The following is a 27371-nucleotide window of genomic DNA, read 5'->3' as shown; positions in this document are numbered from 1 at the left end:
GTTAGGTAAGGTGTTAATAGGCAAACATTGATAAAATAATTTATAAATATTGCAAAAAATAAGCAATATTATCCATTAAATTATAGAAGTAAAGTTCCTCCTTCTCTTTAGTCAAAACAGTTGAACAAGTGTGATTTTTTTATTTATTTTTTTATGTTGCCCAATGCAATGCCGTTTTGCTCCATCTCTTTATCGACAAACCTCTGTATCTAAGCAAAGCCAGAATTCTTTGACATGGGAAATACAGACCTGCTAAATGTAGTTTTGTATTACCTCTCTGAGTTCAGTATGGCTGGTTGTGTGTTTAACAAAACTCCTAGAGAAGCATGTGATTGGTTTGTCTGGTGAGATATCAATAAAGCTTTGATGTGCTGGTCACCATGTTTCCTGTGAAGTCTAAAACAGGAAGTGATGACAGCTACACACACAAACACCTGTAGACTTTACTTCCTTGTGTGTGAGAAAGTGAAGGGTAATAATGATAATACTTACATGCACTGACAATAGACATGGCATATTTACCTTTCCTATCTCTGAAGAAGCCTTCAAAGATGACAAAATTATTGACCTGAAGGGAAAAAAAACAGATGCAATAAAAACAAACAAAAAAGTTTAGACTCTTTCCCTTTACAATCTTTTTAACAATTTTGTGTTAAAGGAAAACTTTAAGTTACATAAAAAGAAATAGATACTTACCTCAGTAAGAAGCCTCTGGATGGTCCTGAGACTTCCCGGGTCTTCCATTCCTTTGACTGGACCCTTTTTGTAATCTGCAACATTAAAGTTGAAGATTGCTCATGGCCGCACAGCCCTCCGTGTACGAGTGTGGCTGCACTATGCAGGTGCACAGTACGGCCCGCACAGTATCACGGAGCCGCTTATACATGGCTTCCTTCTCTGTGCATGAGCAACTCCATGCACCTGTTCAATATGGCCATCCGTGTGCCTGCGCAATGCGGCCGTGCTCGTGCATTAAGGGGAGATCGGCCACGAAGAGGATGAAGGTCCCGGACAGCAAAGGAGGAGTCATGGACATTAGTGAAGCCTCTGGAGCATCCAGAAATTGATGTAAGTATGAAACTTTTTTTTTTATTTTTTAAAGCTTCAGGTTTACTGTAAAACAGTTTTTAAAACCTAGCAGTTTGTGAAGAATAAAAAAAAAAAAAATTACTTTAAGGTGCCTTTTACAATAGCAGTGTAAACATGTGCTGCCTCAAGGGGCCGCAAAAGCAATGAAACTCTTTGGAAACAAAGTAGATCTTCAAGGTTTTGTTTTTTTCAAGTCGACGGCAACTGAGAAAAACTGCCCCTGCGCAGGACACTCCCGGCGGCGTGAGCGAGGACGTGTGAGGCCACAGCCGTGCAGGCGCAGTTTCCGTTGGCTTGTAAGTCAGCAGAAGTGAAAGTGAGTTGCGGCGGGGGACCGAAGGATCCTTGAGGACCGGCGCGGGCATCCCACCACAACACAAAAAATAGGTTTAAAACTGGTCTAAAAAGAAAGACCACTACACTTTCCATTTAACTGTTACTTTACAGATCTCCCCTATTGGCCCAGACTGGCAGCAGTATGTAAAGTACCAGACCAGTCACCCCAGACCTCTCACCTGTGGGATAGTGGAGCGAAGGTTGTAATGTTTTTTCAGAAAAGAGAGAAACTTCTCAGAAGGTCTATCGATGGCCAGATGCTGAGGTTCCACCTGCTCCGTCTGCCACAAGGAAGTACATTATCAGTAAGGCATGTTAGAGCAAAGGGGTGCTTCTGAGGGTCAGTAAATAGGGGGCACAATGTGATGATGTCATAAAGGGTGGCCATGCAGGAGATGTAAGACATTGGACACGCAGGGTTCACGCTCACCCGAAGCATGCAGCTAAAGATCTCCTTTCCAAACCCGTGACGCTGGAGAGATTCATGGATGTAGAAATCCAGAATGCAGAGAGGTTCTACTTCTATGTGGCAGCCCTTGTGATCCTAAATCAAAAACAAAAAATGGCCAATTATACAGCATAAGAGGACAGGCAGACAAAGCATTTTCTCAGTTTACCTAGCTTAATGGTCCCTAATGTTAGGTATACACGATACAATTTCCTGTCAGACCGAAACGATCATTTCTGACAAGTCCGATAAGCACCTGATCAACAATGGGATCGATTTCGTGCAACTCTGATCTGAAAATCAATCCTGTTCGTGATCGGGAGCAGATTGGACAACGTCAGAAACTATCATTTCAACGTATTAATTATTTATTGTATTTGTAAAGCGCCAACATATTACACAGCTCTTATACAGTGGTTTGCCAAAGTATTCGGCCCCCTTGAAGTTTTCCACATTTTGTCATATTACTGCCACAAACATGAATCAATTTTATTGGAATTCCACATGAAAGACCAACACAAAGTGGTGTACACATGAGAAGTGGAACGGAAATCATACATGATTCCAAACATTTTTTACAGATCAATAACTGCAAAGTGGGGTGTGCATAATTATTCGGCCCCTTTGGTCTGAGTGCAGTCAGTTGCCCGATGAGTTCTAATGACTAAATAGTGTACCTGTGTGTAATCTAATGTCAGTACAAATACAGCTGCTCTGTGAGGGCCTCAGAGGTTGTCTAAGAGAATATTGGGAGCAACAACACCGTGAAGTCCAAAGAACACACAAGACAGGTCAGGGATCAAGTTATTGAGAAATTTAAAGCAGGCTTAGGCTACAAAAAGATTTCCAAAGCCTTGAACATCCCACTGAGCACTGTTCAAGCGATCATTCAGAAATGGAAGGAGTATGGCACAACTGAAAACCTACCAAGACAAGGCCATCCACCTAAACTCACAGGCCGAACAAGGAGAGCGCTGATAAGAAATGCAGTCAAGAGGCCCATGGTGACTCTGGACGAGCTGCAGAGATCTACAGCTCAGGTGGGAGACTCTGTCCATAGGACAACTATTAGTCATGCACTGTACAAAGTTGGCCTTTATGAAAGAGTGGCAAGAAGAAAGGCATTGTTAACAGAAAGCATAAGAAGTCCCGTTTGCAGTTTGCCACAAGCCATGTGGGGGACACAGCAACCATGTGGAAGAAGGTTCTCTGGTCAGATGAGACCAAAATGGAACTTATTGGCCAAAATGCAAAACGCTATGTGTGGCGGAAAACTAACACTGCACATCACTCTGAACACACCATCCCCACTGTCAAATATGGTGTTGGCAGCATCATGCTCAGTGGTGCATCTCTTAAGCAGGGACAGGGAAGCAAGCTGGTCAGAGTTGATGGGAAGATGAATGGAGCCAAATACAGGGCAAACTTGGAAGAAAACCTCTTGGAGACTGCAAAAGACTTGAGACTGGGGTGGAGGTTCACCTTCCAGCAGGACAATGACCCTAAACATAAAGCCAGGGCAACAATGGAATGGTTTAAAACAAAACATATATGTGTTAGAATGGCCCAGTCAAAGTCCAGATCTAAATCCAATTGAGAATCTGTGGCAAGATCTGAAAACTGCTGTTAACAAATACTGTCCTTAACACACAAGGTTGGGCAAGCACCATCCACTCCACCATAAGTATGGGCAAATATTAGAGCGTGCAGAAAGGAACCAAAAAATATACTGTACACAACAAAGAGAGGAGTAGTTCCCTAAAAACCGCACCACTCAATTCAATAATGAATAGTCGAAAAACTTTATTCAGTATACAAGATGTAAAAACACTTAAAAACAAAGGATCATGGGGCACATGATGATAATAATAAATGCACTAAATAATTCAAATAGCCACACTGTCTGCAATAAACCTCCTCAATAAATACATGAGTATGAACCAATTAATAATATACGTATGTGTAACAGTCATATACCCCCTGACAAGCTGTCAGCCAAAAATAGTGCAAACACTGTATGAACAGATAAAGTGCATAGTGCAAAGATGAGGATGAGAGAAACATGTAACACCCATCCAATAAAGATAAATAAAACAATTGTGCAAAAAAGGAATACAAGTACCACGCTAAAGTGCTAAATAGTGAGGATGCGAGGTAGGGCTGAGGCTTACCAGGAAGGAGGAAAGGCAGGCCAGGGAATGGAGTGCCCCGCGGACGCCGTCGCGATTCGCTGCCTAAATGTGCAGCTTCGACTGGGCTCAGTCGAAGCTGCACATTTAGGCAGCGAATCGCGACGGCGTCCGCGGGGCACTCCATTCCCTGGCCTGCCTTTCCTCCTTCCTGGTAAGCCTCAGCCCTACCTCGCATCCTCACTATTTAGCACTTTAGCGTGGTACTTGTATTCCTTTTTTGCACAATTGTTTTATTTATCTTTATTGGATGGGTGTTACATGTTTCTCTCATCCTCATCTTTGCACTATGCACTTTATCTGTTCATACAGTGTTTGCACTATTTTTGGCTGACAGCTTGTCAGGGGGTATATGACTGTTGTTACACATACGTATATTATTAATTGGTTCATACTCATGTATTTATTGAGGAGGTTTATTGCAGACAGTGTGGCTATTTGAATTATTTAGTGCATTTATTATTATCATCATGTGCCCCATGATCCTTTGTTTTTAAGTGTTTTTACATCTTGTATACTGAATAAAGTTTTTCGACTATTCATTATTGAATTGAGTGGTGCGGTTTTTAGGGAACTACTCCTCTCTTTGTTGTGTACACAAACACTGTCCATCTAATCTGACTGAGCTGGAGCTGTTTTGCAAAGAAGAATGGGCAAGGATTTCAGTCTCTAGATGTGCAAAGCTGGTAGAGACATACCGTAAAAGACTGGCAGCTGTAATTGCAGCAAAAGGTGGTTCTACAAAGTATTGACTCAGGGGGGCGAATAATTACGCACACCCCACTTTGCAGTTATTTATTTGTAAAAAATGTTTGGAATGATGTATGATTTTCGATCCGCTTCTCACATGTACACCACTCTGTATTGGTCTTTCATGTGGAATTCCAATAAAATTGATGCATGTTTGTGGCAGTAATGTGACAAAATGTGGAAAACTTCAAGGGGGCCGAATACTTTTGCAACCCACTGTACATACAATGATACAAAGTATGACAGACATATCAAGGTTATACAACACAGGACAAAGTTATACAAGGCAAAATTCATGATCGTGCGATTTTGGGCTGTTTAGGTGGGCCCAGTAATACAAGCATGAGGCTGTAATAGGAAAGGAGCACACGATCATGTACACTAGGGAAGGGAGGACCCTGCTAAAGGCTTAAAATTTAAGGGATCTACCTAGCATAACAAACCGCTGATCAGTCACGCCAGGTTTATGACATCACTATTTGTTGGATTTCTAAGTCTTCCATAAGGCAGGACCAGGCCTGAGTTCTAACTTCCAGGAGATTGTCCAGTCTCATCTGTAAGATCTGCTAAAGAAGGAACTGATGAGAGACCTCTCTCTCCAAGTGATGTTCTAGCAAAAGAAAGACTGACAGATTGGCGATCATTGTTCTCCCAAAGTTGCTGCAGGTCTGATCTACGGTAAATCTCAGTAGAATTCAGAGCTGAAAATATTACTTTACAAAAAATAAACTATATGCTAACTGCCTTTTGCACTTGATTCCTCCTATGGCAGCATAGTTAGAGTGAATCTCCTGCTCAGTAGGCAATGCTCAGACTCCGATCGGGAGACTGTTCGAAGGTGAAACCGCCGTCTTTTCACTTAGTACAGCAATGCTATCCACAGCAGCACTGTACTGGGGACAGCCATGTGACACGGCTGTCCCCCTGGGGCACTAGAGAGCGATCGGCTCTCATAGGCTGAAGCCTATGACAGCTGATCACCGTGATTGGCCAGCTGGGGGGGAATAAATAAATAGCCAGATTTCGTATAAATAAATTAAGATAAATATTTGGAAAAAAAAAACCACTGGGGGACGACGACGACGATCAGACCCCACCAACAGAGACCTCTGTTGGTGGGGAGAAAAGGGGGGGTGGGGAAAATCACTTGTGTGCTGCGTTGTGTGGCCCTACAGCAAGCCCTTTAAAGCTGCAGTGGCCATTTTAGTAAAACATGGCCTGGTCTTTAGAGGTTAAACAAATGAGTCGAAGTCGAGGAGTCGGAGCAATTTTGGGTACCTGGAGTTGGTGGTTTCATAAACTGAGGAGTCGGAGTTGGATGATTTTTTTACCAACTCCACAGCCCTAAATATAAGTAAGCCTTAAACTAGAACTGTCCTTATAAACCAAATAAAGTTAAAGCAGGAATAAATAAGACAAAGGGTGGGCACCATCCATTGTGAAGTGAGGCTTTATTTGTAACAGACACCGGTAAAGTGACAGATGAGGCTTACATCCATGCGGTGCATTCACTATCCTGCAGAGCTGTGGACGTGAGAGAGGAGGTGGATGCGCAGAGCACTAAGGCTCAGTTCCCACTTGCAACGCATCACATGTAGCCAGCTGGTCCGCCTGGAACCAGGGCGAGAGGAGTTACCTCCATAGGCTATATGGGTGGTACGTATCTGCTCTTCCGGTATTATTGCGGATTGCACAGAAGTGCGGCCCGCTTGCCACAACAGATCCAATGGACCCGTTACAGAGTAACAAGTGTGAACAGCTACTATATATAAAATAGGAGCCGCTCACTGTCAGTTTTTTGACGAGTGGAGAACAGATGAAAAATGTTCTCAGCTCACATGGGAATACTGCAATATATAAAAATGATTAACAAGGAAAAGCAAAGTTACACTTTTAGAGGAACGCTACAGAGTTACACCCTTGTCTGACCCAGATTCCACAGACGCACCATATATTCTTGAGGAAGGTAAATGAATTCTTATAATCATACAGTCTTACATGCAGAAACAAGTACAGATAGGGAATTGCTCCCTCACACAGGTTCTCTTCAGTGATCAGTGGTGTACATTTTTTTTATGTAGTAGTTAATAAAGTTAATCTCACCAGCACAAATAGCTTCTTATATCCCACCTTGAGAAAACCAATCACAACCCCTCGGCCAGCTCTGAAACAAAGGACACAAAATGAATCCGTTGGATGAACATGGCAGACAGAACAAAATCTGAAACTACAGGTATGTGCACACTGCCCATAAATGTCATCAGTGATTGGGCTTTAAGTTTCTCTCTTCAAGTTTCTCTGCAGGAACTAAACAGCAATGTACTCATATGTACAGCTCCACAGGAACCATTGAAAGCTAATGACAGCCGTTCTGAGCACAGTGGAACTTTAAGGGTCGAGGCACACTGGCATTACAGGGTACCTGAGATAAAGGGATACATACCTGAGATTTTTATACATACCTGGGGCTTCCTTTAGCCCACTTCAGGCTGATCGGTCCCTCGCCGTCCTCTTCCACCTCCTGGATCTTCCGCTACAGCTCCTGATAATTCAGCCAGTTGGGGTCAGTCAGTGTAGGAGCAGTCCGGCCGCGCGCACTCCCTTGTCGCGCTCCCGCAGTTTCCTCCTGGCAATGGGAGCATGATGGGGCATGCGCGAATGGCCAGGCAATGCATGCGCACTATGCCCCAACTGGCTGGATTACTGGGAGCTGTAGCAGTGGATCCAGGAGGTGGAAGAGGAGGGCGAAGGATCGATCAGCCTGAAGGAAGCCTCAGGTATGTATTTATTTCCTGTATCCCTCAATCTCAGGTTTTGCAGAACTAAATGGACTGGATCCTAACCGATGTGAATGGATCCTGTGTTAATCATTAGGATTCATTCACATTGCTCAGTTGGAACAGATCTGTTTGGCCTGCTCCGTCGAATGAAACTCCCGTGATTTTTCTAGATTGACAGATTAATCGCATTGACCGTGTACTAATGGAACAGAGGGTCAAGGATCAAAAACTGATACCCCCCAAAAATCTATTTGATGTATCCGTTTTAATCCGAGCAGACGTCATATACTGCTCAAGGTACTCAATCCTAAAAATGTCAAATTCTTTGCCACAGCAACATTTGAAGGAACATGGTCTGAATCTCAGTTAAACAAGATTCAGTCCCAGGGCTGCATTCCTGTCTCTCTAGCAACAACCACTATACTAGGCTAACTGGAAACCCACTAATGTGTCACCAATATCACAGGACTAGCAGGAGTCACAATGGGCCGGTAGGAGCAGCCACTACTCTTGGCCTAAATTCTCACTCCATTACATTAAAAATAGGTAAAAATAGGCAAAATCAAGTAAAGATACACTGAAGTCAGACAAAGAACAGTCATAATATAGCAACCTCTATGCTGGCATCATGGGTTTGGACATACGTTGTCACATACGGACATGCCACAGGAGGCTAGGCAACACCCACATTTGGAGTAAGTAAGAAAAGGGGAAAGTAATTAGAATTATTCTTCATGAGGGAATTTTTGGAATAGCCACAAAGGCCTGAGCGTTGGGCAGCTACACATAGAAAGAGGGTTGCCGAACATGGAAGAGAAGCCTGCAAATGGATAAGGGAGGACTCTACTGGGGAGCAACATAAGGAAAAGGGCACAGATGCTGCTCAAGGGAGCTGTACATGAAAGAGGGACTGCTGCATGTGGATGTTACATGCAGCAGAGCAAGCTCCAAATGGAATGGGAGAGGCCTAGGGCCAAAAAAAAGTATAAATCCAACCTTGTAAGTAGAACTCAGTGAGCTGTGATCTGCTATATGCCTGAGTCTCTGCACTATAATGGCTCTTACGTTTTTGGGGCGCAGTCCTTCAGGATATACAGCTGGTGCTGATTGGATTGCATGCGAGAGGCGCTGGTTATTGGAGCAGGTAACTGCTGGGCCTGAAATACAGAAGAATGAGTAAAATATGTATCAGCTATTGTATGTTATAGAGTTAACACAGATACATTGTATACACACTATGCAGATAAGGTCATACAGAGCTTCAACCATCCTCTGATGTTCAGCACACAGCTACCTGGCTAAAAGATATTTCATGTACCAACAGATCCTCATAGTGGCGACATGGTGTATTACAGGAAAGCAAAGCTTCAAAAAGTACAGCATCAAATCCAGTTTTGGCCTTTGACGAAAATCCTGATGGTTTTCAAATGTTTTGTTAACCCTTCACTATCAGGTGTTGGCCATCACTGCATGTATTCTGGGATTGCATATCTGGAGTCTCTAACTACAACCTTTAAAAGCACGGTGGCGGAGTGGTTAGCACTCTCGCCTTACAGCCCTGGGTCCCCGGGTTAGAATCCCAGCCAGGTCAACATCTGCAAGGAGTTTGTATGTTCTCCCCGTATCTGTGTCGGTTTCCTCCGGGCACTCCAGTTTTCTACCACATCCCAAAAACCATACAGGTAAGTGAATTGGTTTCCCCCTAGACTATGATACATGCACTACACGATACATACAGACATAGGATTATAGTAGGGACTAGATTGTGAGCCCCTCTGAGGGACAGTTAGTGACAAGACAATATACTCTGTACAGCGCTGTGTAATATGTCGGCATTATATAAATATTTAAATAAATAAAAGGAAGTGGCATATTTATAAAGCAGAGGAGAATTGCTATAGTCATTGCTGCTGAATACTGTACAAACTATAGCTGCCTCTTTATAAAAGCCTGTAGTTTACTTTGGATCAAAACCATACTGATGGTCTTTAATGAGGAAATGTAGTGAAAATAACATAATGAATAACATTGCTTATTGCTTACAATACTCATTTATAGAATATTTAGTCAGTGTTTGCCCCATTGTAAAATCTCTCCTCTCCCTGATTTACATTCTGAAATGTATCACTGGTGACATCTTTAGTCCTGCCAGATGAACTGTACTATGCACAGAGGGAGAGACTGGTTGTTTGCAGTTGGAAATAGCCATTCCCCACAATGCAACAAGGTTCACATACAGTAAACTGTTGGGACCATGGCCATGACATCACACTGTGGGAGGGGTTTCACCACAATTTCAGCCATATAGACCCCCTGATGATCTATTTGAGAAAAGGTAAAGATTTCTCATGGGAAAAGCAGTATTGGCTACTGATTGGAAATCCTTGGTTAAAGTTCCTCTTTAAATGGTTGGTTTGGATAATGTGATGTTTGAAGCGTCATGTGACCTGGCTGAATAATGAGAGATGAAGAATTTCCCTCACAGTTACTGAAAAAAAAAATGGCTGTGACTGGTGGATGGGTGTACAGCGATCAGCCACCAAACTGGGAGGGACATTCATCCATCAAGTTCAACCAGAACTGACAGCCTCCATATCCCTCTCACTTTGGGTGTCCTTTAAACCATAACTTACAGAGGTTGCTTAAAAAGAGACGTTAACATATTCCCTCAATGTTTTATCCTGTAAACCTGGAGTTCCCCTTTAATAAATCATGATTATTATTCTATTACCTTTGCTGATGCTTTCCCGATCTCTTCAATGACAGCCCTAATTTGCCTTTGAGCTTCAGAGCTAAAAAAAACAAAGCAAAAACACCAACTTTATAAATATAACTTTAGATCAAAAAAGTGTCCTCTTCTGTACATTAGAACACTTGCTGATTTTATTATTGATGTACAGCGCTGCCATAGATTGCAGCGCTGTACCCTGTTAAAAGACGGCGATTTCGCCATCTTACAGTCTACGAGCGCGCGCATTGGTGCACGCAATCTACCACAAACCACTGCCCCAGGACCTTACGCCGATCGCCGTTAGGCCTTCCTGGGGCTGCAGCGGCCACATCCATCGGCGTGACACAGTCGGCAAGTGGTTAAGGGTCAACTATAGAGAAAAATAGTACAATTTAAAATAGATGTGTGCACCTACATATAAGTACATTTCTTCTGGATTAAAATGCACTATTTTCTCCTATGTTCCTACAGTCGGAAGATCTGACTAGTTTTGGACTAACCCATCTCCTCATGGGGAATTCTCAGGGTTTTCACCACCTTCGAAAATAGTGTGCGAATGAGTAGGCAGGCTGGCCAACATCTTTGTGTAAATCCTTTCTAGAGAGTGCTTTTGCGAAGAATAAAGCAAGACGTTTTGAATCAGGATGATACTATTTATTGGATAATTTAGAAGAAAAAAAAGTTATCCAAGTCAGCCAACAAATGCCAATAATTGGTATTATTCTGATTAAAAACTTCTTGCCTTTACTGATGATCAACTCGGTACAATACTCTACTGCTACTACTGATACTACTGTGAAGAATAAATGATACTAAGATTCCCCCATGAGGAAATGGACTAGTCAGATTTTTACTGCCTACTGTAAGCTACAGCAACTTAGAAGAAAAGCAATTTATAGTGCATTTTAATGTGGTAGAAATGTACTTCTTATAAGTAGGTATACACATGTATTTTACAGTTTTGCATAATAGTGGTTCTTTAACCCTCCTGGCGGTTTGGCAAAATCCGCCAGGGGGCAGCAAATAGGTTTTTTTTTTATTTATTTATTTATTTTTTTTTCATGTAGCGAGACGAGGTCTCGCTACATGATAGCCGCTGCTCAGCGGCATCCCCCCAGCCCCTCAAAGAACGGGATCTCCTGGAGGGCTTCCCCCGTCGCCATGGCGACGGGGCGGGATGACGTCACCGACGTCGTGACGTCAAAGGGGACTCCGATCCACCCCACGGCGCTGCCTGGCACTGATTGGCCAGGCAGCGCACGGGGTCTGGGGGGGGGGGGGGGCTGCGGCGACGCGTATAGCGGCGGATCGGCGGGTAGCGGCGGCGATCGGGCACTGCACGCAGCTAGCAAAGTGCTAGCTGCCTGCAGCAAAAAAAAAAATTATGCAAATCGGCCCAGCGGGGCCTGAGCGGTGCCTCCCGGCGGCATAGCCCATGCTCAGCACGGGCTTACCGCCAGGGAGGTTAAAGTGGATATGAGATAAACTTTTAGTCATTGCATGATTGTGTTCCTTTCATATAGTTTATAGGGCATTCCTCAAGCCAAATACTTTTTTTTTTTTTAATACCCTAATTCCCTATAAACTTAACAAGCCTCACCCACAGTTTTTCCTGAGTGCCTTGGCACTCTGAGTAATGTAGCAAGGGCTTATGGGAGCTCAGTCTGGGCAGGAGGAGTAAGAGGTGTTACTAGAAAGAGATTTCAGAGGCAGAGGAGAGGGAGGAGGAGGAGGAGACGGGAGTGAAATTTTCACAGGCTGAGGGCTGGAGATGCAGATCAGCTTGCCTGTGTATAATGTGACAAACTGAATATGGCTGCTCTCATTGTATCACAGGAAGAAATAATCATATACTGCTGAAGCTGTTTGCAGCTAGATTTATTGTGTAAACTATCTAAACGTTAGATAAGCTATATAGACAAGTTACTTGTTATAGTGAGTTTTTCATCTCAGATCTGCTTTAACAAGAATTTACATAGCAAGTCACGTACACTGCATACCTTGCTTTACAGATGAATGTTATAACACTACTGAATTAGGTTATGGAAACTTATTGATAATTTTTCCACTTCTGACACCATATGTTCGAATATGACATCATAATGACATCACTGAAGTTGGATCCACTCACCTACGTGTTATACAAAAGCAGATTATTTGCATGTTTGAAATGTTAAAGCAGCAAGGACAGCCATGCCATCCCAAGGGAAAAAAAACAGATATATGTGTAGAGAAGTACTACTTACATAACATATGTATTGTACTGTCCACATTTTGAGTTCTGTGAATTGTATATAGTAAATAAAGAGAAAACTGTTTCAGGCATTTTCCATCTTTGCTGCCTCTGACTGAATCCAATTTTGATGTCATTTCCTCCCTTACTCTTTATTTTTTTCTCCTGGAAAGCAAACTTCCCTCTCCTTGGAAATGTACCAAATAGAGCCAGGCTGACTGAGATAAGATTTATTACAGCAGAAACATTTATGATTATATTGGAATGCTTGCAATGCAGTGTCAGGTTGTAGACTGCATTATAAACACAGAGCAGTATGGAATTTGATTTTATGGCTGACAATCCACCTTTAAGCAGTAGTTGCTTTGTGCATCCTGCGAGGCTCTAAAATAGGCATCAGTCTATTTCTCTGCTATATAAAGAATGAAATCTGCACTGATGTGATTTTGGAGTGTGCCGATCCTTCATCTAGCATAAGGACATTGCTGATGGTGCCAGCCACAGTGTGTCACTGCACGCCACTGTCTCTGGGTTATATCAATAATACTGTGCAGACCAAATCAATATGTATCACTCCAGGCGGAGGCATGGCTGCTCCATTGCCTGCGTGAATTTAAAGCTTCTTTCCATGTTAAGCTGCAATGATAAGGTGGTGGAGGGGGAGGGTAGATAATTCCTGGATTTGGGTTATAATAAGCACATGATCACACAGCATTACATACTTGCTGAGACGAGCAGTGAATGCATTGCAGATAATCACAGCATTAGATGATGAAGTTAATGACAATGGAACATTAAAGAGAACCCGAGGTGGGTTTGAAGAATATTATCTGCATACAGAGGCTGGATCTGCCTATACAGCCCAGCCTCTGTTGCTATCCCAAACCCTCCTAAGGTCCCCCTGCACTCTGCAATCCCTCATAAATCACAGCCGTGCTGCTGACAAACAGCTTGTCAGAGCTGGCTGTGTTTATCTCTATAGTGTCAGTCTGCTGCTCCCCCCGCCTCCTGCAGAACTCCAGTCCCCGCCTGCATCCCTTCCCTCCCTGCTGATTGGAGGGAGGGGACGGGGGCAGGGACTGGAGCTATGCAGGAGGCGGGGGAGCAGCTGAGACTGAAACTACAGATGTAAACACAGCCTCACAGCACGGCTGTGATTTATGAGGGATTGCAGAGTGCAGGGGGACCTTAGTGGGGTTTGGGATAGCAACAGAGGCTGGGCTGTATAGGCAGATCCAGCCTCTGTATGCAGATAACATTCTTTAAACACACCTCAGGTTCTCTTTAACGAGCAGTAAGATGCAGCTATGCCTGCTTTGCTTATTTCTTGTGGACTGGCATTAAACAGGAAGAGAATACTAGCAGCATTACTCAGAGCTACAACAGATGTTTCCCACCCTGTACACTCTACAGAGATAAGTAGCTCAGTGTCTTATTAACAGTGCATAGAATCAGTGTTCTACACTCTCCGACACACCATGTCAAATAATGACTTGTATTCATCTTCCTACTCAGAGCTCCAGTGACTCGCTGGCAATGGGATCATCTCAGCTTTGTCCATTGTGTGAACTGGGCAGACGTTCAACAACAGAGCCAATCCAAAAAAGATAAATTTCACAGAACTGCCCCTTTTTTCCCGCTGCGATCCACTTCAAAAAGCGGATTGCAGCCATTCTGTCGAATGCTACAACACTGCATCACATTTTCCCCGCATGCAAACGGGGGGATCACGACATGTAACCGGCGTAATAGCAGCTAGTGGAAATTGCTGCTTGCTTGTATGCACCACAGGGCAACCGCAGGTGTAAGCAGCAGTGGAAAAGGACTTTTCAGCGCTTCGCTGATTGCTGGCGATCAGCAAAGCTCTGCTGCTAATGTATCCCTATGGGATTATTCTCACTGCGGCACTTGAGATTTGCATAAATCGCAAACACGCTGCATGCATCGCTTTGAGGGTTATTGCATTGCGATTCTCATTTTATTGAATGGGTATTACAACACAAATTGCGGCGCAAAATCGCAATGAGTTCCGTGTTTGAACCGGCCCTTACCAAGATCGAATGGCTTTCATACCGTAAAATGATGACCTTTGTATTTTATACCTTATAATTGGTGCTGCTGTGAAAAGATTGCTGCTTTTCAGCTCCCGAGTACACTCCAAAAAAGATATACCGTGTTACATATGCCTATACCATGTTTTTATATGTAACCTCTTAAGTGTTACACTTCAGACACACTTTCACAATCTGTCCCCCGAAATGATCCTTAGATTGTTTTGGGCAGTAGCTTTGGAGCAATTGCTGTACAGACAAGCAGTGAATAAGTGGCTAGTTTGAAATTCAGCAAGGACACAATCTGCACAGAGTCTGTATGTTATGTCCGTGGCTGCTTTGGTTTCCTCCCACACCTCAAAAACATGCTTGTTAGTTAATTGGTTCCCCCCAAAATAGTCCATAGACCAGGGCTGGGCAAACTTTATACAGCCCAGGCCACAGATGGCATTCCTCTCCTCTTTTCTTCCCTCCCTACAGAGTAGCAAGCGGGGCGAGAAGCTTAACTCACCTAATCACTGCATCCAGCGTCGGGTCTCTATGGCCATGTGACATGCCATCAGTACGTGCCAGTGTAGCTTCGGGTCTCCATGGCCACAGCGACATCAAGTGACACACTGTCAGTATGTGCCAGTGTAGCTTCGGGTCTCCATGGCCACAGCGACGTCACGTGACACACCGTCAGTATGTGCCAGTGTAGCTTTGGGTTTCCATGGCCACATCGGCGTCATGTGACATGACGTCAGTACGTGCCCGTGTAGCTTTGGGTTTCCATGGCCACATCGGCGTCATGTGACATGCCGTCAGTACATGCCAATGTAGCTTCGGGTTTCCATGGCCACATGGGCATCACGTGACACACCGTCAGTATGTGCCAGTGTAGCTTTGGTTCTCCATGGTCACATCGGCATCATGTGAAATGCCATCAGTAGGTGCCAGTGTGGCTTCGGGTCTCCATGGCCACAGTGACGTCATGTGACATGCCATCAGTACGTGCCAGCGTAGCTTTGGGTCTCCATGGCCACATCGGTGTCATGTGACATGCCGTCAGTACGTGCCAGTGTAGCTTCGGTTCTCCATGGCTACATCGGCATCATGTGACATGCCATCAGTACGTGCCAATGTAGCTTCGGGTCTCCATGGCCACATCGGCGTCATGTGACATGCCGTCAGTACGTGCCAGTGTAGGTTCGGTTCTCCATGGCCACATCGGCGTCATGTGACACACCGTCAGTACGTGCCAGTGTAGCTTTGGGTCTCCATGGCCACATCGGCATCATGTGACACAACGTCAGTATGTGCCAGTGTAGCTTTGGGTTTCCATGGCCACATCGGCGTCATGTGACATGCTGTCAGTACGTGCCAGTGTAGCTTTGGGTCTCCATGGCCACATCGGCATTATGTGACACACCATCAGTACGTGCCAGTGTAGCTTTGGGTTTCCATGGCCACATTGGCGTCATTTGAAACACTGACAGTACGTGCAAGTGTAGCTTCGGGTCTCCATGGCCACATCGGCGTCATGTGACACGCTGTCAGTACGTGCCAGTGTAGCTTCGGTTCTCCATGGCTACATCGGCATCATGTGACATGCCATCAGTAATGACGGTGTGTCCCATGATGCCTCTGTAGCCATGGAGACCCGACGCTGGAAGCAACGATTAGGTGAGTTAACCCTCTTGCAACTCTGCAGGGAGGCAAGGAATTCGGCTGCCCAGCAGCGGGCCGGATTCACAGCGTATGTGGGCCTCATACAGCCTCTGAATCTGATCACAGAGAGATCTATTGCTACAAATGAAGTGAATCTGTCCAGCTGTCTTCATCTGCCAGGCTCCCTTGTCTCCCCCATATACTGTGTACCCCCCAGGTCTGTGGTGAGTGCTGCAGGCTCACCAGCTAAAACCATCAAAACATGGGAGTCCAAATATTACTGTATATTTAACAAGCTGACACATCATTGCATTCCAGCGGATCTGGAGGTGTGCTTAGCTTGCAGGGACAACAAAGGATTATTTGCATATTCAGCAGTGATGCATCCTGGGAGACATCTCAGAGCTCACTCCAACCTGAATTATTGCAAATACTTTATTTCACTAGAGATGAGCACAAAGGTTTCACGATATTCCGAAATCCAACTTTTGCATCAGAATTTTGAGTTGAAAATTGGATTGGTAAATATATTCGCAATAAAATACAATTTTGCAATGCAAACTCGGAGTTCACAAAATACAGAATTTGTTCATAATTCTGTATGAAATTTCAGAATTCTGCAATTCTGACCATGCCCAATTACTACCGCCTCCCCCTTCCCCACCCTCAGGTTCTGCAGGAAGCCTCTTGCTCCTCCTCTCTGACGCCTCTCCATAGGACAATACTGTACACTAAGCCACACTGAACACGTATGAAGTGTCGCCAGCTACTGGTTAAAAGCGTCAGCAGGAATAATCATGTTTCAGCAGGAGAAAAAAAAAAAAAAAGACTATCACCTGTACAGTGCCTTATACCAGTAAACATAGCACAGATATGATAGCACAGTATTCACAGCTGGATGTACCTAGAGATCAGCGGTCGTCGAGCTGGGATGAGGCTGTTGTCTAGCTTAGTGATCGGGTCCAAGAAGATCTTGTGTATATCGAAGTCAAACTCCATGCTGGCAGCGGTGTGATAGAGCGTACAATAGAGGGTGCGTGTGCAAATCCGTGTCCGTGAACAATCTCTTCAATCACCGAACTGTCCTTAGCGCCATGTCCTCGTATGACAGAAGGCTTCTCTGCAGTTCCTTCCTGTGTAGTACAACACATAATATTAAAGGACATCCGAGGTGAAAATAAACTGATGAGAAAAACAATTGTTTCTATACTCCTTTTTCAGAAATGACTTTTTTTTTTTAGATATCCCACAGTTTTAATTTTATATTTAAATCTAGTTTTTAAATTTTTAATGTTTCATTGCCTCTGCTCAAGAAACCTTCAGTGACGTAGCCTAAAGCTCAAATCTATTAATTATTGACCCTTTTTATCCCTTTCCTGCTCTCAGAAGCCATTTACTGGCAGGAAGGTATTGTAGGGCTGTAGTTGCTCATCAGTGATGTTTATGCTACAGTCTGACCCAGTCCAACCCGTTCCCGACCCAGACAGAAACTGTCACTTCCATAACAGATGTTTAACTCTATCAGGCATAGAAAGAAAGAAAAGGAACACAGCCTAGTTATTTGTGTGCTTGGCACTGTACATACACATGTCTATCTCATCGTGTGACATGTCACCTCGGTTGTCCTTTAAGCACTCTGTTGCAAAGTATAGAGTCAAGAACAGCTGACCTTCCCCGAGTGAAAGGTTAACTCTATCCAATCCAATTTCTGGATGACTCGCTATCAACACATTATTGCAAAGCTTGGTCAATGTCTGTGCAATGAGCGCATATTCACACGCATTTTCCAGGAACACACTGCAGGACAAGGCAATAGAAGAGATGTTCACATGTGATATTATTGCACAGTGCATAGTGTGCACGCTGCCTTACACACTGTGGCGTAGCAATAGGGAATGCAGAGGTTTCAACCGCACCAAGGCCCTTCCTCAACCACAGAATTAGCTCTCTATTGGTCCTGTGTTGAAAATAATCACTCCTATAAATGCTTTGAATAGTAGTTATAATTATTTTTTTGTAAAAGTAATACCTTTTAATGGCTGACTGATAAAGTTAAATGATGCAAGCTTTCTGGGATCTAGTCCCCTTCTTCAGGCATATTTCCAGATGTTAGCTGAAGTAAAACACTGATGCAGGTAAAATTTACTTCAGCTAACATTTGGAAATATGCCTGAAGAAGGGGACTAGATCCCAGAAAGCTTGCATCATTTAACTTGATCAGTCAGCCATTAAAAAGTATTACATTTACAAAACATTGTTTTTTCTACCTACAGAATGTATTTTAGCAGCAAGGTACAGAAAATGTTTTTCTAGTTTTAATAAACAAACTGTTCCCCACCCCTTCTTGCACCTCTGACACTGTGGTTGTCCTTGGCAGGTTTTGGTGCACTATATCATTGTGTTATGAACAGAGTGCACTGGGGCCCATAGCGTCCTTAGCTACACCACTGCTTACCCAGTAAACCCCCAATATGCAATGTGGATGTTTTTGTGTAATAAATGAGCACATGCCATTGCTTGATTGCAGGTTGATCAATAAAAGACAACAGAGCGAGTGCACACCAATGCCTTAAGACTTCCCAACATGAATCAATACAGTGGTGCAACATCCAGATGAGAAACAATTGTATATCATAATTTGCAGTGGAGAAAAAGATGTCCGGGAGCAACTTCACCATTCAAGTTTCCATTTAAAACTTCCAAATACTTTAATACATTTCTTCCAATAAAAAATGACAAGGGATAAAAGACATTAACAGCAATACTTATCGTGCCTCCGCACCACCTACACTACCTCCTGTCGATAAGTATTGCTGTTGATGTCTTTTATCCCTTGTCATTTTTTATTGGAAGAAATGTATTAAAGTATTTGGAAGTTTTAAAGAGACACTGAAGCGAAAAAAAATGATATTATGATTTGTATGTGTAGCACAGCTAAGAAATAAAACATTTAGATCAGATACATCAGTGTAATTGTTTCCAGTACAGGAAGAGTTGAGAAACTCCAGTTGTTATCTCTATGCAAACAAGCCATTAAGCTCTCTGATTAAGTTAGTCATGGAGAGGGCTGTTATCTGACTTTTATTATCTCAACTGTTCCTGGACTATTTACTTTTCCTCTGCTAGAGGAGAGGTCATTACTTCACAGACTGCTCTGAAAGAATTATTTTGAATGCTGAGTGTTGTGTAATCTGCACATATAGAATGATGCAATGATAGAAAAAACACTATATACCTGAAAATAAAAGTATGAGAATATTTTCTTTGCTGCTAATCTTCTAGTAATTATTCATAGTACACAACCAATTCATTATATCATATTTTTTTTTCGCTTCAGTGTCTCTTTAAATGGAAACTTGAATGGTGAAGTTGCTCCCGGACATCTTTTTCTCCGCTTGATTGCAGGTTGATGCCTCTTTGTAGTTCATCAGGTCCAGTGGGCTTCTAAATTGGAAAAGTCTGGTTACCAGAGGTACATTAGTTACAATTACACTATGCAGCATGACTGCTTTGAGAATTTGCATTGATCAGTTCTGAAGAAAGCAGAAAGAAAGGAAATTTCAGGTATAGGGAGGCCTAGGGACTAGAGATAATTATCAATAGTTTAGGTTTTACTGTAGTAAAATATCAGTACATTTTACAAATGTCAAATAGTACCATATTGGTAAAATACTGATATACTACTATTGGCTATTCTTGGGCGCCCAAATTTTACGCCACCTCTTTTTCATTCACATGACAGGTTCTCGTTTCTGAGTCAAACATTATTCTCTAGCATAGACTACTGTGGACAGTTTCATGCAGATGACAATTGTCACTTTTTGTGGAGAAAATCAAACACATCTCTTCCATTCTGGGTATATAGTTTTTAGACCATCAGGTAACATAAAGAGCTAATGTTTAACAGAGGCCACTGTGTCCCATACATCACCACTTACCTTCACCTATGGGTGCCTGCATGGACCTAGCAGATCACACACACACTGCTGCAATGCATGGCACGGGACCACAGATTCACATTAGAGGCAGTTTATAGATAGCATAAGCTCCCGACCACTATGGGCCATATAGTCCTATGCCAGTGAAGCGCGCCACCACCGTCTCACCTCCGGTGCGCGTCCCCGAGACAATAGAAACCGGCGCTAGAGAGAAGACAGCGCTGGCGCAGCCACGTGACCGCGGTTCCCTCCAATCTGCGCAGGAGCGCCCTCTTCCACCTAGCGACCGCTTCTCTAGCAACAGAAGCCCACGCCCGCTCATTGGCTGGGAGGGGATGGGTCGTCCGCGTGGATGCGCGTGCCTGAGAATGGCTGCTAATAAGCTTTCATCTGACAGGGCTGCCAGCTGTATGATCAGGATGAGCGGCTCCCTAGCAACCGCCAGGCCTTCCTTAGTGACGACTGGGAAAAGGGGGCCCCATGCAGCTGTCTTCCCTTTGCAGCTGTGGTACATTCCTGGGCAGTAAATCAGCCCAATGGAATTGACTGCTAGTGGATGCATTATCAGACTGTATTGCTTTCTTAAAGGGCACCTGAATTGAATTATAACTTTAGGATTAAATCATTTGTTGTAGGACGAATCGCTTAGGATCTTGCCTTCAGAGCCCCTCTTGATCCTCATTCTGCAAGGTTTAATATTTGAATGCATGGGCAGTCGAAACCTCTGTGCGAAAGCAACCATTATTGTGCACGTACGCAAACATGCTGGATGTGTGCGCATTCAAACCATGCATGGCCAGTAAAAGGAAGTGCTCTTGCCTAAATGATAGAACATGGGCGCAAGCGCTTCCTTTCACAGTGCATGCACAGTGAGTCTCCACAATGCTGCTAATAAAAAAGAGGCAGAACAGGAGGGACCCAAGGCAATTAACAGCAGGACTTGTTCACACTATACGCGCTGTTGAGCGCATTTCGGCAGCATGTATACTGTGCAACACACAAGAACGGCAGACGTGCATAGACAGCATTTCTGCCGTTCTGCTCATATGTGCTGTGCAGCAGTATCTATGTGCTATCGCATTGCTGCATTTTTCTGCCAACCGCAGCGCTGACCCATTCACTGTAGCGAATGGGATCAGCAGTGCATAGCGGCACAGATGGAGTGTGATTGTGCGCATATCGTTCCCGATAGCACGACCATTCTGCGTTAACAGATGTAAGTGAGGCCGAGCTTTTGTATTCATGTGACACTGTAGGGAAAAAATGGTCAATGTTACTTATCTCAGTAGAGGGAAGCCTCTAGAAAATCCGGGGGCTTTCCCCATCATAACCCCCACTGACCCAGCCCTGGACCCTCTGAACCCATTCGGCACACGCTTTGTGTACGTTCAGGGCCGGATTTGTACTCTTTAACGCCCAAGACTACTGTCAGCAGCTGCCACCCCCCCCCCCCCCCCTTCAGTATAGATACTAGTCAGATGACCCTTCCCTGTAGTATAGGCAGCCAGATGACCCTCCCCCAGTTTAGATAGCCTGATGACCCCTCTCCCCTAGCATAAGAAGCCAAATGACCCCCCCCCCTCCCCCCCCCCCCCCCAGTATAGCCTTCTGCCTACCCACCCTTGATCCTGTGGTGCCCCATACCTCCCAACTTTTTGAGAGGAGAAAAAGGGACACTTAAGCCACGCCCCTGTTTTTATATTTAGATAGAAAGAGGGACAAAGTCCTGAAAGAGGGACAGGGCTTCCAAAAAGGGACTGTCCCTCTGAAAGAGGGACAGTTGGGAGCTATGGTGCCTTAGGCCATGGCCTATGTGGCCCTGTGTATGTATGTGTACGAGCATGGACGCACTGCTTTTGCACAGTAGCACAGCTGTTTTCTCCATGCAAGAGCGGCTCCATGCTACTGTGTGAGCCGTCAGTAATGCGCCCGCTCTCATACATGGATAATGGAGTATTGCCGTGAAGAAGAGGGTCCCAGCAAGCATCGGTAGGCTGCAGAAAGATCAAAGAAGCCTATGGTTCATCCAGAGGCTTTATTCTACTGAGGTAAGTCTCTAAGGGCTTGATTCACTAAGCTTAGCGCTGCGTAACAGCACGAGTTAGCTGCTGTTACGCGAGCTAGTAAATCAGAGGGCCTTCATTTATTGTCCCTGCACGTTACGCGCGGTATTGGCAACGTAAACAAAAAAAGATGGCCCAATAGGCGGGTCTGTCACTTGACAGTCTATTGGGCCAATCAGAGTGCAGGGATCAGGTCCTTTAATGTGACCGGACCCGCTGGTGCTCAGGGCGGGAGGAGTAGAGCTGACGTTAACACTACCGTTCACTATGCTGCAGCATAGCGTGCACAGAGTGCCCACTCCCGGATTACGCACGCTATGCTGCCAACAGTGCGCGTAGCTAGCAGGGATACTAAATTAAGGCCCTCTGATTCACTAGCGTGTGTAACTCATGCTGTTACGCAGCGCTAAGCTTAAAGAGACACTGAAGCGAAAACAAAATTATGATATTATGATTTGTATGTGTAGTACAGCTAAGAAATAAAACATTAAGATCAGATATATCAGTCTAATTGTTTCCAGTACAGGAAGAGTTGAGAAACTCCAGTTGTTATCTCTATGCAAACAAGCCATTAAGCTCTCCGACTAAAGGTGCCCATACACTCGTCAGATTGGCAGCAGACAGATAAGAAATGCATCTGATGATCTATCTGATGCGTTTTTAGAACATTTTTTACCAGGATAGAATTCCAATAGATTTCAGTTTGAAATCTGTTGAAATTCGATCTGATGGCATTTTTTGCCATCAGATTTCCATTAAGGCCAATGCAAACTGATAAGCAATCTCATCAGATCGACCTAAATTTTCCACCCTGCTAGTTCGATGGAAATCCATCGAAATCGATCGAAATCGGCCGTCGATCGGTCGATTGGCCAACCGATTTGCGATCGATCGATCGATCGATCGCGATCGATCGGTCGGCCAGAAAATCGGCTGAGTGTATGGGCTGCTTTAGTTAGTCGTGATGAGGGCTGTTATCTGACTTTTATTATCTCAACTATAAGTAAACTGTGTACTTTTTCTCTGCTAGAGGAGATGTCATTACTTCACAGACTGCTCTGAAAAAATCATTTTGAATGCTGAGTGTTGTGTAATCTGCACATATTATAGAATAATGCAATGTTAGAAAAAACACTATATACCTGAAAATAAAAGTATGAGAATATTTTCTTTGCTGCTAATCTTCTAGAAATTATTCATAGTATACAACCAATTCATTATATCATATATTTTTTTCGCTTCAGTGTCTCTTTAAAGCCCAGATTTGCTTTTTTTTTTCTTCACAGATTTTTTAATATTAAAGTTTACTTCAGTTCACGTTTGCATTAAAGGGGAACTCCTTGAAGAGTTATTGGATCGGATCTTTAAAAATATTTGCCTCTTTAAAGATAACAGTTTCAAGTTTTCATTTTGTGCAGGGCCTCCTTCTGGGATACAGGTCACCAGTCACCCTAAGGGTGGCCATACATGGTACAATTTTTCTTTTTTTTTTTCGATTAGATAATTTAGTTTGATTATTCCGTTCGAATATAAAGATTTTTCCAGCATGTCCGATCTGATTTTTCTCGAAAAAACGGGATAATCGAATTTCTTGATTAAAAAAAAAAAATGTTTTCAACTATCATTCGATTCAATAATTTAGATCGAATAAACTGGATAATCAAACGTTTTTATTGTACCATGTATGGCCACCATTAGGGTCTGTTTCCACTACATGCAGATTGGATGCAGAAAGACTGACACCAATGGCAAAATCTACATCAGAAAAATTGCGTTTAGTGGAAACAGTCCCATAGACATTCATTGGAGTCAGTTTTTCTGCATCCATTCTGCATCCAATCTGCGTGTAGTGGAAACAGGCCCAAAAAGGGAACCTTAACTGTAAAAAAAATTGAGTTTTACTTACCTGGGGCATCTACCAGCTCCCTGCAGCCATCCTGTGCCCTCGCAGTCACTCATGGCTCCTCTGGTCCCCCGCTGCCAGCTAGTTTTGTTTTGGCCAACTGGAAGTCGGCCGGCCGCCATGCGTACGTTTTTACGCATCCCTGCTGGTGCAGGAAGCTATTGCAGACATCAACAAGTAAATTTTTCAGCGTTACGGCCATAAGTAACTGACAGAATAATGAAATAAAATGTTAATTACCTTTATCATGACAGACACATGCAACTCTGTTTCCTCTTCAATGTCTACAGCTAACGTACAGAAGGTGGGATTCTTGTATTGAGGAAGGACTGCCAGGTGCTGTGTAACCCTGGAAAGATTGTATGTGAAAGATGTCTGTAGGAAAATACTGCTAATACGTCTGAAGATTCGTCTAGAGTTCTTCAACTTATTAGACAAGCTGTTAGGGAAGAAATATCTTCACAAATTTCCGCAACTACTTCCGGAAGTCAGATAACAGCTCAGGAGTCATCTACCCCTCATGTGACTGATACACCTCATGTTGAGGCACCGACTGATGTACATCTTTCCAAAGAATCTAATTCGGACTTGGATGATCCAATTACTTTTCAATTTTCTTTAATTGATCCACTAATAAAAGCAATTAAAGAAGCCTTACAGTGGACTGATCCAAAAGATGATACCACAGAGGTGGGAAAATATTACCCACAGCTCTCAAAAGTCGGTTCCACCTTTCCCTTTATGAGAGAAATAAAAGGAATCATGGAAGAGGAATGGTCAAAAGTCGAGGGAAAAACTTCCTTCGCGAACAGATGGGCAAAGCTATATCCTTTAACCCCCTTGCGCAGCACTTTTTTTTTTTATTTTTTTTTTTTTAAATCATGTAGCGAGCCCAGGGCTCGCTACATGATAACCTCTGACAACCGGCGACCGGGCGGGATAACATCACCGACGTCATGGACGTCATAGGGAATCCCGATCCACCCCTCAGCGCTGCCTGGCACTGATTGGCCAGGCTGCGCAAGGGGTCTGGAGGGGGGGCGGCGCGGCGGGTAGCGGCGAATCGGCAGCGATCGGAAACTGCACGCAGCTAGCAAAGTGCTAGCTGCGTGCAGTAAAAAAAAAATTTGAAAATCGGCCCAGCGGGGCCTGAGAAATCCTCCTACACAGGTTACCCCGAGCTGAGCTCGGGATAACCGGCAAGGTGGTTAAAGGAGTCCGAAGCCCAAGCCTTGCAGTCCGCTCCATTAGTAGATGCTTCTGTGACTAAACATGTGACTTTACCGTTAGATGACTCGAAACACAAGTCACATGTTGCGAAACATGTGACTTTACCGTTAGATGACTCTGTAGCTTTTAAAGATGTTCTAGAGCGGAAGATGGAAGGTGATTTGAGAAGAACTTATCTATCTGCAGGGGCGGCTTGTAAAACATCAATCGCCCTAACTTCTGTATCCAAAGCAATAAAGATATGGACTAATAACATTGAGGAGGCTGTAAAGTCAGGTGCTGATATTGAACAAATTGTATCTGCTCTGGAAGATCTGAAAATCGCCTCTGATTTTGTAAGTGAAGCTGCCATAGATGGAGTTCAGGCTTCTTCAAGGGCTATGCTATCTACTGTCACAGCCAGAAGATCTTTATGGTTGAAAGCATGGAGCGCGGACTCCACTTCAAAACAGTCTTGGATACGGATTCCCTTTAATGGAAAAATGCTTTTCGGTGAAAAATTAGATTCTGCAATCTCGAGAGAATATGGTGGGAGTTCGGGAGATATCCCACAAGATAGAAAAGTAAGAAAACAACGCTTTGGACAGAAACAACAATTTCAAAAGTACAGAAATGTTCGCTCTTATAAGCATGGAAGAGAGTATCATAGAAGATGGCAGGGGGCCCAATCAGCATTAGCAAAATCGGTGAATTCTGCCTCTACGAGTCGTTAGGGTCAGGGGAAGTCTTTTTGAGGCCTTGTCCGCCCACACTCTACCGGTTGGAGCGAGGCTCAGTTCCTTTGCTCGAATGTGGACGGACAAGTTCTCAAACCCCTGGGTCTTGTCGACCGTAAGTTCCGGTCACCGTTGGGAGTACAAGACTCCACCAGGAAACATTTTCTTACCTACTCGAATTCCTTCTGCAAAAGAAAAGAGAGTATGCTTACTTCAATATGTGAGACAATTAATTCTACAGATTGCAGTACAAGAAGTACCTATATCCCAGAGAGGGAAGGGCATTTACTCGCCTCTCTTTTTAGTCACAAAAAAGACGGGCGACTGAAGGCCTGTTATAGATCTAAAAAGACTCAACAAACATATATTTCTACCAAAGTTCAAGATGGAATCTCTTCAGTCGATCATATTCACTGTCCAGCCAAACTATTTAATGGTGTCGATAGACCTAAAAGATGCATATTTTCATATTCCAATCCACCCTCAGTTTCATCAATATCTAAGGACGCACTGCAAGACATTCATCTTCAGTTTACAGCTCTTCCTTTCGGCCTCTCCACCTCTCCAAGGACATTTTCCAAAGTTTTACAGGCTCCAATAGCGTTGCTCAGACAAAGGTGGATTCACATTTTTCACTATCTGGACAAAATACTACTTCTGTCCAGTTCAAAGACACAGCTCATTCAAAATACAGAAACTTCTTTGAAGCTACTAAGAGAGTTAGGCCCGGTTCACATTAGCGGTCGCCGTCCGGAATCGCCGTGCCGGAGCCGGACCGCATGCAGAACGGACGGAACGGACGCACGGCATAGCAATGAAAGCCTATGCGTCCGTTCACATGCGTCCGTTTCGTCCGGACCGGATCCGGACTCCGGCATAAGACCCAACATGCGCTATTTTTGGTCCGGCTCCTCCGGCAGCCGTATCCGGAGCGGAGCCGGACTGCACCATCCGGCCAATACAAACCAATGAGAACCGGAGAGCGCACAACACACTGGCTAAAAATCCGGATGTTCTACCCCACTTCCTATGCGTATTGTAGCGGCGATTTTGGATGGGGACACATGGGCAAGCATTTTGGAGTGGAGCAGCAGTGACTTTAAACGTGCTGGAGATGTTGGCAGTATGTCGGAGGTGGAGGTGAGTGCTAAACAGCGGAGGGCCTGATTCCACAGGTCCACCTTCTGCTGACCTCCCAGACCCCAACATTTTTATTCTATTTCTACTATCTTTTGCCAAACGGATCCGGATCGCATCCTGATGA

At 44.0% G+C, this 27371-nt stretch overlaps 2 protein-coding genes across 4 annotated transcripts in view; one reads left to right on the top strand and one right to left on the bottom strand.

Moving 5' to 3' along the window:
* Positions 1–20499, bottom strand: part of ATAT1 (alpha tubulin acetyltransferase 1) — a 48007-nt gene extending 27508 nt beyond the window's left edge. Inside the window, exons 1-9 of one of the 3 annotated variants that reach the window (XM_068250418.1) lie at positions 20196–20499; positions 19493–19701; positions 17162–17390; positions 10324–10384; positions 8658–8749; positions 6916–6976; positions 1856–1969; positions 1605–1706; positions 523–568 (exon numbers count right to left, since the gene is read on the bottom strand). In XM_068250418.1, coding sequence (XP_068106519.1) covers positions 523–568; positions 1605–1706; positions 1856–1969; positions 6916–6976; positions 8658–8749; positions 10324–10384; positions 17162–17256 — 571 coding nt within the window. In that variant the 5' untranslated portion in view covers positions 17257–17390; positions 19493–19701; positions 20196–20499. The remainder of the gene's footprint in view (positions 1–522; positions 569–1604; positions 1707–1855; positions 1970–6915; positions 6977–8657; positions 8750–10323; positions 10385–17161; positions 17391–19492; positions 19702–20195) is intronic. The other 2 variants (XM_068250417.1, XM_068250419.1) reach the window with 2 other exon arrangements.
* The window catches only part of ABCF1 (ATP binding cassette subfamily F member 1), a 413240-nt gene that overhangs the window by 122556 nt on the left and 263313 nt on the right, over positions 1–27371 (top strand). The gene's annotated exons all lie outside the window — the stretch shown is intronic.

Source organism: Hyperolius riggenbachi, chromosome 8 (genome assembly GCF_040937935.1).
Source record: "Hyperolius riggenbachi isolate aHypRig1 chromosome 8, aHypRig1.pri, whole genome shotgun sequence".
In the NCBI taxonomy this organism is placed as follows: Eukaryota; Metazoa; Chordata; class Amphibia; order Anura; family Hyperoliidae; genus Hyperolius; species Hyperolius riggenbachi.
This window is presented reverse-complemented; position numbering and strand designations above follow the sequence as displayed.